Source organism: Balaenoptera borealis (assembly GCF_965194805.1).
Source record: "Balaenoptera borealis genome assembly, chromosome: 12".
In the NCBI taxonomy this organism is placed as follows: Eukaryota; Metazoa; Chordata; class Mammalia; order Artiodactyla; family Balaenopteridae; genus Balaenoptera; species Balaenoptera borealis.
Window position 1 is genome coordinate 28549735 of NC_138869.1, and position 17724 is coordinate 28567458.

General features: G+C 37.8%; 1 protein-coding gene across 27 annotated transcripts in view; it reads left to right on the top strand.

The window, feature by feature from the left end:
* MAGI1 (membrane associated guanylate kinase, WW and PDZ domain containing 1) overlaps positions 1-17724 on the top strand; it is a 612719-nt gene that overhangs the window by 497950 nt on the left and 97045 nt on the right. For 16 of the 27 annotated variants that reach the window (XM_082344623.1, XM_082344625.1, XM_082344631.1 and 13 more), the window contains 3 exons: positions 946-1147; positions 9878-9960; positions 14101-14139. In XM_082344623.1, coding sequence (XP_082200749.1) covers positions 946-1147; positions 9878-9960; positions 14101-14139 — 324 coding nt within the window. The remainder of the gene's footprint in view (positions 1-945; positions 1148-9877; positions 9961-14100; positions 14140-17724) is intronic. The other 11 variants (XM_082344624.1, XM_082344626.1, XM_082344628.1 and 8 more) reach the window with 2 other exon arrangements.

The window sequence follows — 17724 nt, forward strand, 5'->3', positions numbered from 1 at the left end:
AGAAGACGAGGGGATAGATGCAAGGCAGGGAAAGACCAGTCAGCCTCTTCAACGGCGGTGGATTTTTGGTGGAGGTGGTTGTTTAATAGGCTTGACATGTCCTCCATGCAACTTTTGGATTACCTTTATTCTCATGTGTGTTGTTGGGAGCTATTCATTGGAGGAAGATTTGAAAACAGCCTTTTATTATTCCTCAGTCTGCTTTGAGTAAATCAGAAATGTCTGCAGAAGAATTACTGTGGGAGATAGAAAATGACTACATCCCCAGATTAATATGTTTTAAAGCCCCATGGAGATTGAGAATGTCAACAGTGCCGTCTGTGGAGACTTCGATGACATCACCTCATGATGTTTCTAGTTAATAAGAAGGCAAGGAGACTCAAGTACTTAGAGCCTTCAGGACTCAAGTCAAAGCAGTCCACCAGCAATACTGTTCTGGGGGTAACTGTCCTGGTTTTCACAGTAACATTCGCCTCACTTTTCCCAAGGAGGCTAGAGTCTGACTCAGTGGTAGAGCTGTCTCCATATTCTAAACGTTTTGGATTTGATTTTTTTCTCGCCTCCAAAAGTCCTCTTCAGTCATGAAACCAGATGATACCTACGGGATGAGAGTGCAGCTCAGTCTGTGATCTGACGGCCTTCTTAGTTTAAGGGACTTGAGGGTTTGAGTCATGAATATGTTTCTTCTTTGACATTTCCAAGATTGTGAGCAATGCATTATTTGAGCATGCTTTTCCCTTCTTTCTTTTGCAGTAAAATAAAGTTGATTCATCATTTTGATGTTTTCTATTAAAAGAACTTTGACCTAAATAAAACAGAGTATAGTCGATGTCCAGCAATTAGGAAAGGATGAAGGCTTTTACGAATATAGATGCCCACGGTAGTGAACACCTCAGTCTGGGGTATGATTGACGATGCTTTTTTTCTCTCCCTGTGATTAAACAGCCGATTCTGGTGACCAAGAAGAGCACAGTCTTCAAGAAGCAACGCTCCCGCCTGCGAATAGTAGCATCATCGCCGCTCCCATCACGGACCCTTCTCAGAAGTTCCCTCAATACCTACCTCTTTCTGCAGAGGATAATTTAGGTCCTCTACCTGAAAACTGGGAGATGGCCTATACCGAAAACGGAGAAGTCTATTTTATAGAGTAAAGTACCATTATTTCTACCTGAATCTCTCCCTTTTTTTTCCATTTCCCTTCTTTCTCTTTCTCGAGCAGCTCTGATGTAAATTTATTGTAAAAGGATTGATCATGTGCTGATGGTCTTCTCTCCTACAATTTAACAAGCCTTGTACAAAAAAGCAGTTAGCATAACATCCTAATCATTGAATCTGAAGAGCTGGAGGAAGCATAAGATTAATAATTTCCCTAAAGAGTTAGACGACTAAACTATGGTGTATATATAAATTATGGTATTATATATGAAGAATATATCTAGCTGCTTAGAATATATAAATCCTTTGCTTATTTTTTCGTAATTGGGTTGTAGTTTCCTTTTTTTTTTTTTTTTTGAGTTTTAAGAGTTCTTCATATATTCTGGATACAATTCCTTTATTATATTTGTGATTTGCAAACATTTTGTCCAAGTCTGGCTTTTCTTTTCATTGTCTTAACTGTGTCTTTTGAAGAGCCAGAAGTTCTTAATTTTTATGAAGTCTAATTTATCACTTTGTTTTCCTTTGTGGATTGTGTTTTTAGTGTAGAAGCTAAGAAATCTTTGCCTAACTCAAAGTCAAAATGCAGTCTTTTTCTGCTATATTTCTTTTAGAAGTTGTATAGTTTACATTTTACATTTATGTCTATGATCCATTTTAAGTTATTTTTTTTACATGGTGCAAGGTATAAGGATTGAAGTTTGAGAATATAGAGATTGAAAAATCTTTCAAAATTAAAAACTTAATATAATATAGTTAAACATTTAGCAAATAACCTGTACTGGAAAGGAAAAAATTACATAAAACTGAAACCATTCTAGAAAATCTAAGATAATGTAATTTCTTAACCAGTAGTCAATGTTTTAAATGTTGTACTTTGGCTCTATTGTTGAGATTCCCTGTTAAGATTCACCATAGTTTTATGTACCACTAAAAAAGAAAAACAGAATGATTAATTAAACTATAAAATAATTAAAAACATAGGTAAGTCTGTTCTTCTTAAATACTGCATGTTGGCCAAAAAGTTCATTTGGGTTTTTCCATAAGATGTTACAGAAAAACTTGAATGAACTTTTTGGCCAACCCAATAGATTAATGTTGAAGATCTGCTGTTCAGGGAACAATAACAAAGGACATTTTTGAGCAACATATGAAGTATCGCACCTTTGTAAAATATATGGGTGTATACACATATCTGCTGTGTTATTATATGTGTATATTTGTTTTCCATGAATATGTAGATATAGTTCTATGTGTAGAAAAATTCTGGAAGTGTCTATTAACACTTGAGTTTGAGTTAAGTAAGGAATTTAAAGAATTTATTTTCTTAACTACATTATACATGTCTGTGGGGTTTGAATATATATTTCCACTCAAATAGATATTCTAGCTATATTTTGTAAGTAAAAAACTCAGCAAGGGTAAGAAAGTATAATTTTCCTAAGGACATGGGAGTGAGGGAGAAGGCTTGGGTCTCGGAACACCCTCTTTGAGAACTAACCTAGGAAATCAGAGATGAGTGAACTATACCTCCTGGGTTATTTTCCAACCAGAAGGAAGGGACAAGTCCACATTTCTGTCTTCATGTTCATGACAAATGCTTATTGCAGACAGAGGTGGATGATGAAGTCTTTTCCTGGGAGTTAGGGAAATATAGTGGTTAAGAGCGCCCCTAAAAACTCATGTTGTTTCTACCCCTTACTATTTGTATGATCTTGGGACTTGAGTTTGCCTCTCTGCATCTCAGTTTTCCCTGTGTGTAGAAGGACGTGAATGTCGTGGATCATGCCTACCCTGTCAGATTTTCGTGAGAGTTAGATGAGATAATGGATGTAAAGCGTGGACTAGTATTAATTACCGAGCATTATTTTTACTGTTACCATTTTTATCATCATTTGGTTACCACAGAGGAGTTTAAATGTTATGAAAATGGATGTCAACTATAAGCTAAGAATTTTGTACTTAACTTTTGAAATAAATTGCCTTTAAGGTTATGTCCATTAGTAAGGAAAAATTATGTTGAACAAAGGAAAATATAATAGAGGAATTCCTAATAGAGAGTAATATGTGAAACTCAAATTTTTGGAAAAGAATGTATTGATAGGGGCTTCCCTGGTGGCGCAGTGGTTAAGAATCTGCCTGCCAATGCAGGGGACACGGGCTCAAGCCCTGGTCCGGGAAGATCCCACATGCCGCAGAGCAACTAAGCCTGTGTGCCACGGAGGAACTAAGCCCGTGTGCCACGACTACTGAGCCTGCGCTCTAGAGCCTATGAGCCACAACTACCAAGCCCTCGTGCCACAACTACTGAAGCCCGCACACCGCAACTACTGAAGCCTGTGCACCTAGAGCCCATGCTCTGCAACAGGAGAAGCCACCGCAGTGAGAAGCCCATGCACCGCACACCGCAACGAAGGGTAGCCCCCACTCACCACAACTAGAGAAAGCCGGCGCGCAGCAATGAAGACCCAACACAGCCAAAAATTAAAAATAAATAAAATAAATTTATAAAAAAAAAGAACGTATCGATAGTTTTGCTGAAGACTGACTTGATGAATTTGAAAAAAGAAAGTTGGTTATTTTGATGGTTAGTGAGGACTGTGCTTAGTAAAAATGGTTAGCAAAGACCCAAGACTGTGGCTGATTTATAGGAGAGTACAGTGATTTGCTTATTTTTCATAACCTAATTTAGCTTTTAACCAATGCTAGGCCAATCTTCATTGGCCTAATGTTTAATAGAAAATTTATGCAAAAGTATGGCTTATTATGACAACTCTGTGATTTGGTCTACAGCTATCAAATTCTGTAGATATTAAATTATTAGATACACACCATTTTTATTTTAGCCTAAATTATATATCCTGGTTAATGAGTTTTCGGGTGTCCTTCATTCTAAAGAACTTCATCTTAGAGTATCTTACATTGAATAGCAAGTTAAATTTCTATAGAATCAGATCTACCTTGTTTTACATATATGTGTCTATGTTAGCTTTACAGTTTATGGGAAATCTAAGAAATACCGGAATTTAAGAACATTAAAAAAGTAAGCATGGACTTACAAACTCTGGATATTACAAAGAAAACAGACATAGGAAGACTTCGAAAGGAGATAAAAATAAGGCAGACTGGCTGGGGAACTTGGGATCACAGAAATGACAGGTGGTGAGTTCCCTGAGTTTTCTTTTTACCTCATATAACCCAGACTTGGAGCTGAAGAAGCCAGTAACTCAAAAACACCAACAAGTGGAGACCAAAAAACAAAACCCTCATAAAAGCCTACTCTCTCTAGCCAGAGGACCAGGAAGGGATATCCTGCAAGGCAGGAAGCTTTTATTCAATAACTGCTGGACTTCAGCCAACAAGACACAAAAGCCTGTGCTCCCACCTCTGCCAGCAAAGATCAGGTGGGAAGCCTAGTCCTCTACCCTTCGCAGGATGTAACTAGGATCTCAAACCTCCCTGCAAGTGTGGTGTCCAAAAAGGCTTAGAAGATAACTGGGACTTTGTAGCAAGGCAGTAATGGGCACTCCCCCTTTCTTCATCTAAGTTCAATGGAGACCACGTTGAGGGGAGCCTGGATGCCCATCCTGACGTGGCAGTAACAAGGCAGCCTCTCTCCCCGCTGGGGTAGTGGCAGAGGAGGTTTGGTGAAGAGTCAGCATTTTTACTACCAGTGGTAAAGTGGCCCCCAGCCTCCTCAGGGAGTTAGTGGAAGCCAAGTTGGGAACAGTAACAAGGCACTCCTACCCCTCCCAGCCAAGCTGGTGTCAGAAGAGGCCTAGTGTGGAACTGGAACTCCCATCCCTACCCAGCAATAACAAGGAACTCCTCACCCTCTTGGGTGGGATACAGCCAAAGCAGTGATGAGAGGTAAATTTATAGCACTACACATATATATTAGAAAAGAGGAAAAGTCTCTAATCAACAATCTGAGCCCCCAATTTAAGAGCTTAGAAAAGAAAAGCAAATTAAATGTGAAATAAGTGAAAGGAAATAATAAAGGGCAGAAATTAATGAAATCAAAAGCAAACACAGCAGAGATAATCAATGAAACAACCAGCAGATTCTTCAAAAAGATTAATAAAATTGAAGAACCTCTAGCAAGATTGACAAAGAAAAAATCAGAGAAGATGTGAATTACCAATATTAAAATTTAAACAAAGAATAACTGCAGACCCTGAAGACATCAGAAAGATACGAAAATGCTGTCAGAAAGTGTGGACATATAAATTTGACAACTTAGATGAAATGGACCAAATTCTTTGAGAAGCACGAACTACCACAACTCATCCAATATGGAATAGGTAATTTAAATAGCCCTAATGAATTTATAATTTAAAAACTCTTGAAAAAGAAAATTCTAGAAACCAGATGGTTTCACTGGAGAAGCATTCAAAGAAGAATTAAATTTCTACACAGTTTCTTCCTGAAAATAGAAGAGGAGGAACACTTCCCAATTATGTTTAAGAAGCTAGTATTAGGTTGTTACCAAAATCAAACAAGGATAGTCCACGAAAAAAAAGAAAAAGAAAACTGCAGAGCAATATCCTCTTGAATATAGATGCAAAAACCTATAACAAAATATTAGCAAATAGTAATCAATAATACAGAAAAAGAATTATATACCATGCCCAAGTGGGAGTTATTCCAGGGATACAAGACTGGTTCAGGGCTTCCCTGGTGGCGCAGTGGTTGAGAATCTGCCTGCCAATGCAGGGGACACGGGTTCGAGCCCTGGTCTGGGAAGATCCCACATGCCGCGGAGCAACTAGGCCCGTGAGCCACAATTACTGAGCCTGCGCGTCTGGAGCCTGGGCTCCGCAACAAGAGAGGCCACGATAATGAGAGGCCTGCGCACCGCGATGAAGAGTGGCCCCCACTTGCCGCAACTAGAGAAAGCCCTCGCAAAGAAACGAAGACCCAACACAGCCATAAATAAATAAATAAATATTAAAAAAAAAAAAAGACAATACACATAAGCTATAAAAAAAAAAAAAAAAAGACTGGTTCAGTATTTGAAAAATTAATCAGTGTAATCCACCATATTAAGACCCCAGTAAAGAAAAAAAAATCACATGATCTTTTTCATTGATGCAAAGTATTTGACAGAATTCACTCATTCATGATAAAAAATTTTCAGGAAAATAAGAACATAGGGGAATTTCTTGACTTCATAAATAACATCTATAAAAAACCTACAGCTAACATTATACTTAATGGTGACAGACAAAAAACTTTCCCTGTAAGATGGGGAATAAGCCAAGCATATTATCTCTTACCACTCTTGTTCAACATTTTACTGTAATTCTAACCCTAAATAAAAGGAAAGAAAAGACACAGATTGATTATCTATCTAGAAAATCACCAGAAATGTACAAGACAGTTCTAGAATAAATGAGTTCAGCAAGATAAAAGATAAGCATACAAACATCAGTTGTGTATCTATATACTAACAATGAACAAGCAGACAACAAAATTCAAAAGAAAATATAATTCACATTTACTTTAAAAAAAAAACGCCACTTAGGTATAAATCTAATGAAACATGTATAGGATTTTGTATGCTGTAAACTACAAAATGCTGATGAAAGAAATCAAAGAAAGTCTAAATAAATGGAGAGACCTAGTCTATTCATGGATTGAAAGACTCAGAATTGGTATAGTAAAGATGTCAGTTCTCCCCAAATGTGTGTACAGGTTTAATATAAATCCTGTGGGAATCTCAGTGACGCTTTTTGTTAGTATAGACAAGTTTATTCTAAAATTTATATAGAAAGGCAAAGGAACTAGAATACATAAAACAGTTTTGGAAAAGAAGAATAAAGTCACAGTAATCAGTCTGCCCTATATCGAGGCTTATTATATAGCCACAGTAATAAAGGCTGTGTGGTATTGATGAAGAAATAGGCACATAGATCAATGGAACCCAGAAACAGACCCACAAATGTGTCCAACCGATTTTCAACAAAGACTGCAAAAGCAATTCAATGTAAGGAAGATAGCCTTTTCAATAAAATGGTGCTGGAGCAAGTGTATAGCCAGAAGCAAATAAATTAACCTCAACCTAAACCTCATGCCTTAGAAACAAAAAAAAAAATTAACTCAAAATAGATCATCATAAAGTACAAAATGTAAAGTAGTAGAACTTTTAGGGGGAAAAAAAACATAGAAAATCTTTGAGACCTAGTAATAGGCAAGGGGTTCTTTGACTTGACATCAAAAACATCCTAAAAGGAATAATTGATCAATTCAGCTTCATCAAAATGAAAACTTTTGCTTTGCAGGACACTGTTAAGAAAACGAAAGGACAAACTACAGGCAGGGAGAAAATATTTATAAACCCCACATCTCAAAATGAACTGGTATCTAGAATATATAAAGAACTCTCAAAACTCAACAGTTAAAAAAAAAAAATCCAGTTAGAAAATGAACTAAAGACATGAACAGACATTTTACTGGAGAAGATATATGGGTGGCAAATAAGTACATGAAAAGATGTTCAACATCATTAGCCATTAGGGAAATGCAAATTAAAACCACAAAGATATCATAGGTATATATATAGCTATTAGGATGGCTAAAATAAAAAATAGTAACAACACTAAATGATGGTGAAGATGCAGAGAAACTATATCACTCACACATTGCTTGTGGGTATGTAAAATTGTGTGGTATTCCAGAAAACAGTTTGGCAGTTTCTTAAACATTGTAATTACCATACAGCCCAGCCATTGCACATTTGTCCAGAAAGGTGAACACTTACATTCACACAAAAGCTTGTGCATAAATGTTTATAGTAGATTTATTCCAAATAGCCAAAAACTGGAAACCACCCAGATGTCCTTCAGTGGTTAAAGTGTAGTACATTCATGCCATGGAATACTACTCAGCAATAAAAAGAATTAATTATTGATGTATGCAACAATCTCGAGAATTATGCTGAATGAAAAATGCAAATCCCAAAAGATTACATACTGTATGATTTCATTTATGTAACATTTTTGATATGACGGAAGTATGGACATGGAGAACAGATTAGTGGTTGCCAGGGATTAAAAATGTGTTTTGAAGGGAGGGATTGTAAGGCAACTGGTGTGGTTATCAAAGGGCAACGTGAGAGATCCTGTGATGATGGAAATGTTCCATATATTGACTGGCTGTCAGCATCCTGGTTGTGACTTTGTACTATAGTTTTGCAAGATGTTACCCTTGGTGGCATCTGGGTAAGGGGGGGATGTGGAATCTCTTTGTTCGTTCTTATAACTGCATGTGAATCTACAATTATCTTGATATAAAAAAGTGTTTTTTAAAATATCACACATAATCTTCCCTCCCATCAGTGACCATTTTTGCACTCTTACTATGTAGGAATAGCGCAGACCATGGGTTCCAGTGAGGGACTCCCTGGGTTTGATTCCGTGTTATCAACAGGGTGTCCTTGGGCAGGTTTCTTCACATCTTTGTCCTCAGTTTTCCCATGTGGAGAATGGGGAGTAATCATTTTAATACTAACAATGCTTCTCTCATAGAGTTCTTGTAAGGATTAAGTAAATTGTAATTTATATGTAAATGACATAACAGATTATGATAGTTCTAAGTGGACAAATAAGTACTGTTGGTGATCCTAGTTGTAACTGTATTACCTTTCATTTGTTTTTTTCTTCTAACACAGTTGAGATAATGTCTGTAGACATTTGCACATTCTGTTTTTCACTTAAGCCTCAATTTTTTCCCATCAATTAATAAGATTTGAATCTAAAATTTAAAAGTGTGACAATTTTTTCAATGTATTTACAACCAAAACTTCAGACTTTAGATTACTACCTAAACTTCGGGAAAAAAAATTTTTTTTTTTTTTTTAAATTTTCTATGTTTCGTTTCTGGTTTGCAGCTTGAACTGCTGGACTTGTAGTTCTTTGCTCCTCTTATTTAGTTTGCATAGAATGGACTGGTTGCTCAACCAGAATTTTGTCCCAGATGTGCTTCTGGTCAATTCTCCCAGTCATTCTCCCGGCATTTCTAACGTGACTGAAGGGCAGCAGTGTCTATTGAAACACTTCCTCTCTGGTTGGGCTAGACCCTCCAGAAGGAAGTGGGGTGACATGTTCAGCTTTTCCAAGCTTTTCCTTGGTCTCAGTTCGATTTGTGATAGGTAATTTGAGGTTGCCTTCACTATGTCTGAAGCATAATTTAAGATACTGCGATGAATGATATGTCTTAGCAGCTTCGAGCCACTTGCATGAATTGAGGTAGTTTCACACAGTCATGGGAATTCTTATGTAATATAACGAGTGAAATAGCAGCCTTCTTTGTGAATTCCAGCATCCAACGTTTAAGTCATAGACAAATTGAAAATAAACTGGAATGCGCTCTTTGACAAATGTGAAGACTAAAATAAGCCTAGACAAGAGGAGGCCGTATAGACAAGGGGTATGGTTTGGAGCTCAGTTTTCAAAAATAAAGCTGGTATCACCTTTTAAGCTTTCCATGATGGAATGCTGATGTCTTAGGGTAAGGAAGCAGCCTCCCTAAGACCCTCTTCAAGCCATTTCATAATTCCAAACCGGGGCTCTCTTCTGGCCTCAGTTTGCTGTTAGACAGTATCTTTGCTTTGGTAGAAGAGAGTAAATGTTCAAGACTGTTTAAATCTTCTGTCATTGAGCTTTTTACTTTTTTTTTTTTCTTTTCAAACATATTTCTTGTTTTTGTTTCTGGATTTCAGCCATAACACAAAAACAACATCTTGGTTAGACCCTCGGTGCCTGAACAAGCAGCAGAAGCCTCTGGAAGAGTGTGAAGATGATGGTAAGGAGCTAGGAAGGTCTGGGTTTAAGGGGGCTTGTTCACACATGCAAATATTAAAGCGTTGTAGCAAGGTCAACCGGGTTTCTAACAATGGGTTTTTGAAAGGTAATCCAGTTTCTAGTAAGTGCACTATGGTTTCCAAAAGCAGGAGAGAAATCAGCAAAATTGTTTTCAAAGAACGATTTGTTTAAACATAAAGGCATCCTCAGTTCTCTGTTAGAAACAGAACTTCAGCGCAGTCAGAAACTATTCAAATGTAGAGCAACCTGTGGCCTTCAGGAACTTGGAGAAAATTCTAGAAAGTCTCTAGGAATTTAGAAACCAAAGATGCTCTGATCACTTACTTATTGGACGCTAATCATATATTGTGACAGTCTTAGAGGAAAAAAAAAAAGCAGGAACTTTTCTTGAACTCTTCATGCTTCATAATTTGATTATTTCTCCAGGTTTAGCATAAAGAAAGCAGATTTTGTTGTGATTGGGAATCTGTGTGTGACTTAGAGTATATCCTAAATATGAGAAAGTCTATTCTTCCACAAAAGAGACTGAGCCCCACTCTCCCTGTTAATTAAAAGAAAAAAGAATCAATTGTCTATAAGAGTTACTATCATAAAAAAGAAAAGTTTATTTCAAGGCTTTGGAATTTCTAATTACTTTTGCAAAAGAAAAAAAAATAAGATGGAACAAATGTGTTCACTTTCAGTCTATCCTAAGTTCTACCAAAATTGCTTTTTGACATGGACGAATTAAAAGGGAAATGGCTTGCTTTGCTACTCATTGATTTCTGGCATTTGAATTAGTAGTATAATTTTGAATACACATTTTACTGTAAGATAGTGAAACTTTATTAATTTATCCTATGGGGCAGAATTGTTGTCTGTATAAATTTGAGGTTTGTTTGAAAATGTAAGCCAGTAAAATATGATCCTGTCAAAACCTTACACTCCAGAATATATGTGGATCGCAGATTACATGAAATGAACATAGAATTGCGTGTTCATGTTTAGCTGGGTGACTTCAACTGGAAATACAAATCCTTCTGACTGAGGAGGCATAGCTGAGAGGCTCATTTTATTTTGGTTGCTGAGTCCTGAAGAAGAAACAGAACAGGCATGGGAGCTGCATTATTTTGCATGCTTAAGGATAATGGACTGTCCTGATTATTCACATATTCTATTTAATATATAATACAGAGGTGACCAGTTTTCAAAGTTCAGAACATAAAATACATCCAACCATAAAACTTCTCAGAACAAAATTTAATCTTTATTTGATGCCTGATGATTTTGAAGCCATTTTAGGCCCTCTTATTACCATCAGATCTTCAATGTCAGTATCCATTATAATTATACTGGGAATGTATGAAAATGCCTGTTAATATAACTTTATAGATAATAGAAGGCTCCACTAGCTTTTACTGAGAAAAATGGAGTAAAAGTATTAAGTAGAATTACTGAATGTTTTTATTAACAATGTTGGTCATTTTTAGTTCTTAGAATTCATGTCATTGGTGTTAATGTTATTCCCTTTGGAACAAGTATGTATTCATACCAAATGCTTAGTAATTATCCATTCACCATTAGAATTCATATATTCTTTTTCTGCTAGAAACTATATGTATGTCTGTGTGCCTTTATACACATATGGTATAAGTATATAACCAGATTATACCACAATGGCAAGTATCATTTCCCATATTTGCCTTTTCTCTTGCCAGTTACCACAAAGCTGCCTTGTATTGTTTTTTATATCATGACACAAAGAAGAATCACATTGTTGGTCACCATATTGTTCCTGTGTTTCTTTCTATTCTCTGTAGGTCACATGCATATCAAATGTAACAGTATGGCATCATACTTATTGTAAAAATGTTCTATTTTCTTTTTTCTATCTCAAAAAAGTCAGAAACTAGTTTGGACTTTGATCTTCAGTGTATAAGTCCTGTTGTTATTTCTGTGTTTTAGTAGTTCACTTAGAGGCTTTCACCTACCTTGCCTTTGAGCTCCAGGCCAGTATTTTAATCTTTAATAACACTGTTTGTCTCAAAGAGACTTTAAACTCATTCTGATTAAAACCCAACTAATGATTCCACCTCCACCCCAAATCTGGTCTTCTGTAAGTATTCCCCATCTCAGTGGAGGGTAAATTCATACATACTTAAGAGTCCCTCATGACGTTTTAGTTTTCTTAACACCCACTTCTAACCCATGTACTACCAGTTGAGTTCACCTTGCCTCCCAAATGTCTCTGGAATCCATTCTCCATTTTCTTCACTATCTCTACCATGCTGGTCAATGTCATGCTCATCTTCCACCCAGACTCTTGCCCACTCTCCTTCTTGCACCGTACTCAGAGCAGTTTTTTAAAATGTCTTTGTGTAATCACCACCGCCTCAAGCCCTGTTTAATGGCTCTGGTCTGTTCAGTAAATGCCAAGTCCATAGCCTGTGTCTCCAAGCTCTTTGTGGTTCAGTCTCTAAGCTTGTCTGACTCTCGTTCCAACCCGTACTCTGTCCTTCATCCCCACGAGTCCTCATCGAGCTCCTGCTCCATGATAGTTAGATGTGCAGTTCTCCCTTCTTAGAATACGCTTACATTCCACAAATAATTATTGAATGCCTTCTCTATGTCCAGTGCATTCTGGGAATTTCAGATGTATCATTGAATGCAATAAACAAGAAGCCCTGCTCTTGCAGAGCTTAAATTCTAGTCATTTTTCACTCTAAGTCTTTTCATTAAATTTTGCAAAACCTTCAGATTACAGCTCAGGGACTCTTCCCCTGACTTTGCCCCCAGATATGATTAGGTCAGTCTATTATGTATCTTAACTTCAGAGAACTTATCACAGTTTTAATTTAATTTTTATCTATGTGAGCTTTGGCCATGTTTCCTTTCCCAGAAGGATAGCGATGTGCCTGATTATACTCATTTTGATGTCCCTGTCACCTGGCATAGTGACTGGCACATAGTAGTTCTCATTAAAGAATTTTTGAGGAAATGAATGAGTGCCCCCAAAGATATTTTAAATAATACCCAAAAGGCCATTTTCATGAACGAGTTTATGTAAATAAGACTCCCTTCTTAGGAAATAATACCAGTGTCAACCTTATTGTTGGCAGTTGGAGAGTTTTTAAATCAAGAGTTTGCAAGGTGTATAGGGCCGTGTTGGTGACTAAAGTCAATAATCGATTCATTTGTTCATACATTCATTCATCCATATGAGAAATATTTGGTACCTATTATGTATCAAAAACTTCAGTGGGCACTGAACATATTGCAGTAGTGAAAACAGGCTTGCTCCCTGTGTTTGTGGAGCTTAGAGTGGAGGGGATAGCCACCCGCTGTGTAGCTGGAGTGACTGTCTATGACATGATGTGTTGTGTACTGTCCTGTGTTCTCTTCGCAGTCAAAATAAAATGCTTTACTGACAGCCAGAGACGGTCAAGAATGGAAAGGATCTTGACTTGCTTTGCTCACTGAAATTACAGAGAACATTTTCATTCTATTATTTCTGAGCTGTTTGACTTAGAAATCTTATGCAGTAAACTCCGTCTCCCACTGCTCCTTTTGGGGCAGCCTTCAAGCCTCACTTCCCCCATGTATATCATCCTGACGTAGTTCAGTTTTCTAACTCCTTTTGAAAGACAAAGTGTAGCTCACCTTAGAACCTGTATTCTCAATTTGACCTCGCCTTCCGTTTTTCAGGTAGCGGTATTACTTATAAGTTAAGTAATTTTACCTCACTGATTAGAAGATTATTGAAGGATTAAAAAGACTAATATTCAAAGGTCTAACAGCTTTGTTTGCTTGAAATAAGACCTGTAATAAGTGACTTTCCACGTAAGAACGTTGAAACCGCAAAAGTGTTTGTCATCTTTTACAACCAATCAAGCCCTATTTTGCCATGCAAGGAAATGAACCATATAATTATGTTGCCAATATCAGCTCTTCCCATTTTGTGACTTACACTGAGGTCTCGAGTTGAGTAGTCAAGCCAATGAAATAAGCCACAATGCAGGTAAGGACAAAACAAAGTGATGTGTTTGCTGCTGTTTTTCTTGAGGGAAGTTTCCTTTCTTGGTGCTGGTATCTGAATTTTTCTTTCTCTCTTTTCTGTCTCATTCCTGCTATTCCTTTGGAGAAGAAGGGATCCACACGGAGGAGCTGGACAGTGAACTAGGTAAACCCTCCCAGCCTGCATGACTTGCCCTGGATGCTTTGGTCCCCAGTGACTTGCTTAATCCCTCTGTTTCTTTAGTGTACACTTCTCCAATTATGATTTTCATTCCGGCTTAGCCACGAAAGGTCAATCGTATACAACCCATGTGTCTGACTGCAGACATCACACAGAGTTGTAATAAATTGTGTCTACAAAGAAGAAGTCTGAGGGAATTGGGACTAGAATGAGAGTTAGCAGATCGGTGCCAGATACTCTCGTAAATTGAGGATTAAGAAAAAACAGGGATAGATGCTTGCCATGTCCCTTGAACTCTCCTATAATCTATCTCGGGCTCATTTCTTTATTTATTTGGTGTGGGTGGCTTTCTCCATGGGGAATACAGAAAAGCAAAACAAAAATCTTCCAGACTAGCTGAAAGATCTTAGTGGGAGTAACAGCAGTACAACAATTCCACTGATTAACTGAATGGTTACTAAGTCCTAGTATTATATTGTTACTCAGTCATAGGCTACATGTTGACTTTGTAACCATAGTGAATGGCTTGTAAACCAGATGCTGGATTTATATGTGTCATTTTCCTCAGAGTGTGTATGTCAATGGAAATCAAGTCTTGATTAGTCCAAGCTCTTGCAGTTCAGAAATAATTTACATTAGCAGATAATGCCAAACTCTTTTGTCTTTGCTCTTGGAATATATTGAATTATATTCCCTGCTAAGTTAAATGTTTTATGTTCAGCTTTTTTTTTTTAAATAGATTTAATTATTTATTTATTTTTATTTTTGTCTGTGTTGGGTCTTTGTTGCTGTGCACGGGGTTTCTCTAGTTGCAGCAAGCGGGGGTTACTCTTCGTTGCGGTGCGTGGGCTTCTCATTGCAGTGGCTTCTCTTGTTGCGGAGCACGGGCTCTAGGCAAGCGGGCTTCAGTAGTTGCGGCACGCAGGCTCAGTAGCTGTGATTCGCGGGCTCTAGAGCACAGGCTCAGTAGTTGTGGTGCACGGGCTTAGTTGCTCCACGGTATGTGGGATCTTCCTGGGCCAGGGCTCGAACCCGTGTCCCCTGCATTGGCAGGTGGATTCTTAGCCACTGCGCCACCAGGGAAGTCCCGAAAGATCTATTTTTAAAGATGTATAATAAATTGTCCTTGTGGTCATTGTGGTAGGAATGACTTGAGATTCAACCTGTGTAATAGAACAATTTGAAACTCATTTTGTAAATTTTTTTAAAAAGTATCAATCCAGTGATATTAGATAAAATCATTGAAAAAGACAGAACTAGCTTTTCCAGATGAAAAACGAGTGCCTCGATCCTTTGTAGAACCAATTTAAACTACTCCGGCCGCCTGACTAAAGTATGTGAGTGCCCACCACTGTGTGTGGGCAGTTGGTGAGATAATTCCACTGTGCATAGGGGCACAGCCTTATTTGCTTCTGTGGAAGCTTGAATGTTGAAGTTTTCAGGAAAGAATCAACTGTCTTCTTTTCTCATGTATCTGTAACATTGTGGAAACTTTCCTGTGCTGTTAAAGACTCTACAAAGTAAGTTTTACTGGCTTACTTACCTTCTTACCTTCTCATGGTCAGAGCCACAGTTCTGGGAGATGGTTTGGTGAAGTGGGAGCTGTCTCTGGGGTCAGGGCAGGTTGCCTAGACTCATATCTTGGTTCCCCCACTTATTGGCTCTGTGACCTTGGTCAAGTCATTCACCTTCCCTTAGCTTCCTGTTCCTTACCTGTAAAGAGGGGCTGGAAGAGGAGCTCTCATTGGGCTTAAGAGGAGACTTAATAATTGTCTTAATATTTGTCCCTGTGATCAGCATATGTTGTTTTGCCAGTTTTCTGATTTAGTAACTAATTCTTTATTGTTGGACTTTTTCAGTGTTTCTTATGATACTTTTTGTGTTTAATATGGGGCAGGAGAGCAACATGTATACAATAGAAATGGCCCAAATGTGTCCTTGTTCACAGACACACACACACACACACACACACACAGTTTTTCCTTGCATTCACTTCAGATTCCTTTGACAAGCTCACTGCCCATTTTCTTAATAAGAGGTTCCTAATTGCAAACAATAACAACTCTCAGGTTTTCAATGAACAGTACGATTCCAGATGTGACAAGGAAACCCTGTCTATAATCTGCCTCTGAGAGGCAGGGGCGGTGGGCTTGGGTGTTGGACACAGATCATTTGATTGCAGAATTGTCATTTCTGAACTCTGTTGTCTGGGCTGGGTGACTAGCTCCATTATGCACTTTGGTTTTGCAGAATTTATCACATCTTCTGCGGTAATCTCCCCAGAATGAAAAAGCACTTGAAGAACCTTCTTTTCGAATTACAGAGTATTCATGTGCTACAACCAACTAGGAGAGGCAGAGACAGGGAAATGAGGTCCCCTCCCAATCAACACTGAATTACAGTGTAGAACCATATCTCTGACTGTGAACTTGACTTTCAGTCTGTGTGCTGACACAACTCTTGGAACATTTGTCTGCTCCATATTCACTTCCATGGCGACGATTAGTACAACGTGAGATTTTTAGTGGTAGGAACAGCAGGCAAGCAGACCATATAGATTTGTGCAGTTCCTTTTGGGCTTTCCTAGAACAGTTGCCATTAGCTGAGCTTAGGTGCCAGGTGCTGTGTAAAAGGTTTTACAAACATCCTTATTTAGTCTACAGTTGACCTTTGAGGTAAATCCAGGACAAAGATGTGGTTTCGAGATGTTAACTAGCCAAACACTAGACTGATAAACCATTAGGGCTAAGAGGGAAGAGATATGGGGATATATGTATATGTATAGCTGATTCACTTTGTTATAAAGCAGAAACTAACACACCATTGTAAAGCAATTATACTCCAATAAAGATGTTAAAAAAACAAAAACAAAAACATTAGGGGTAAGGTTCAAACCAAGATCTGGACAATCCCAAAAGGGTCTGAGCCACCTGAAATCTCGGTGACATCTTGTACAGACTGTTCTGATGTCTGACAGTTGTTAGACATGGGGGTGTGGCTCTCTATGTATCTTTAGAGTACTTTAGAAAAAAAAAAAATTGTAACGCCATCATTTTCTGGGCTTCAGTATTTTCTGCCATTTTCAACTTTTTAGAACCAAATGGCACATTGGAAGACAAACATCTTCTGTTTTTAAATCGATGACCCGTTTCTATTTTAAGCTTTCAGAGATTAATTCCTATTATTAAGTTAATCACTACATGGGAAGTGAGAAATCTATCTTTTCAATTTTAAATGAGTTTTAGCTTGAAAAACTGGAACATTTCTGGAGTTTGCTAATCTGTCCCAGAAGATGTGTTTAAATTTACAAACGTCCAGAAATACCAGTTGACCGACCTCATGTCTTAACTCTAGCATGTAAATTGTTGAGTAGGTGACAGGGCAAAGTCAGAGGTGGCTTCTTATCTTGTAGCCTCCTTGGACCTCCATCAAAGCACTTACCGTGTGATGTGTGAATTGTCTGCCCAACCGGTGCACTTGTAATTATCTTTGTGTACCTGGCACCTAGCATACCTTCAGGCAGACAGTAGGCACTAAATAAATGTTTGACAAATAATGGAATGAATTGAA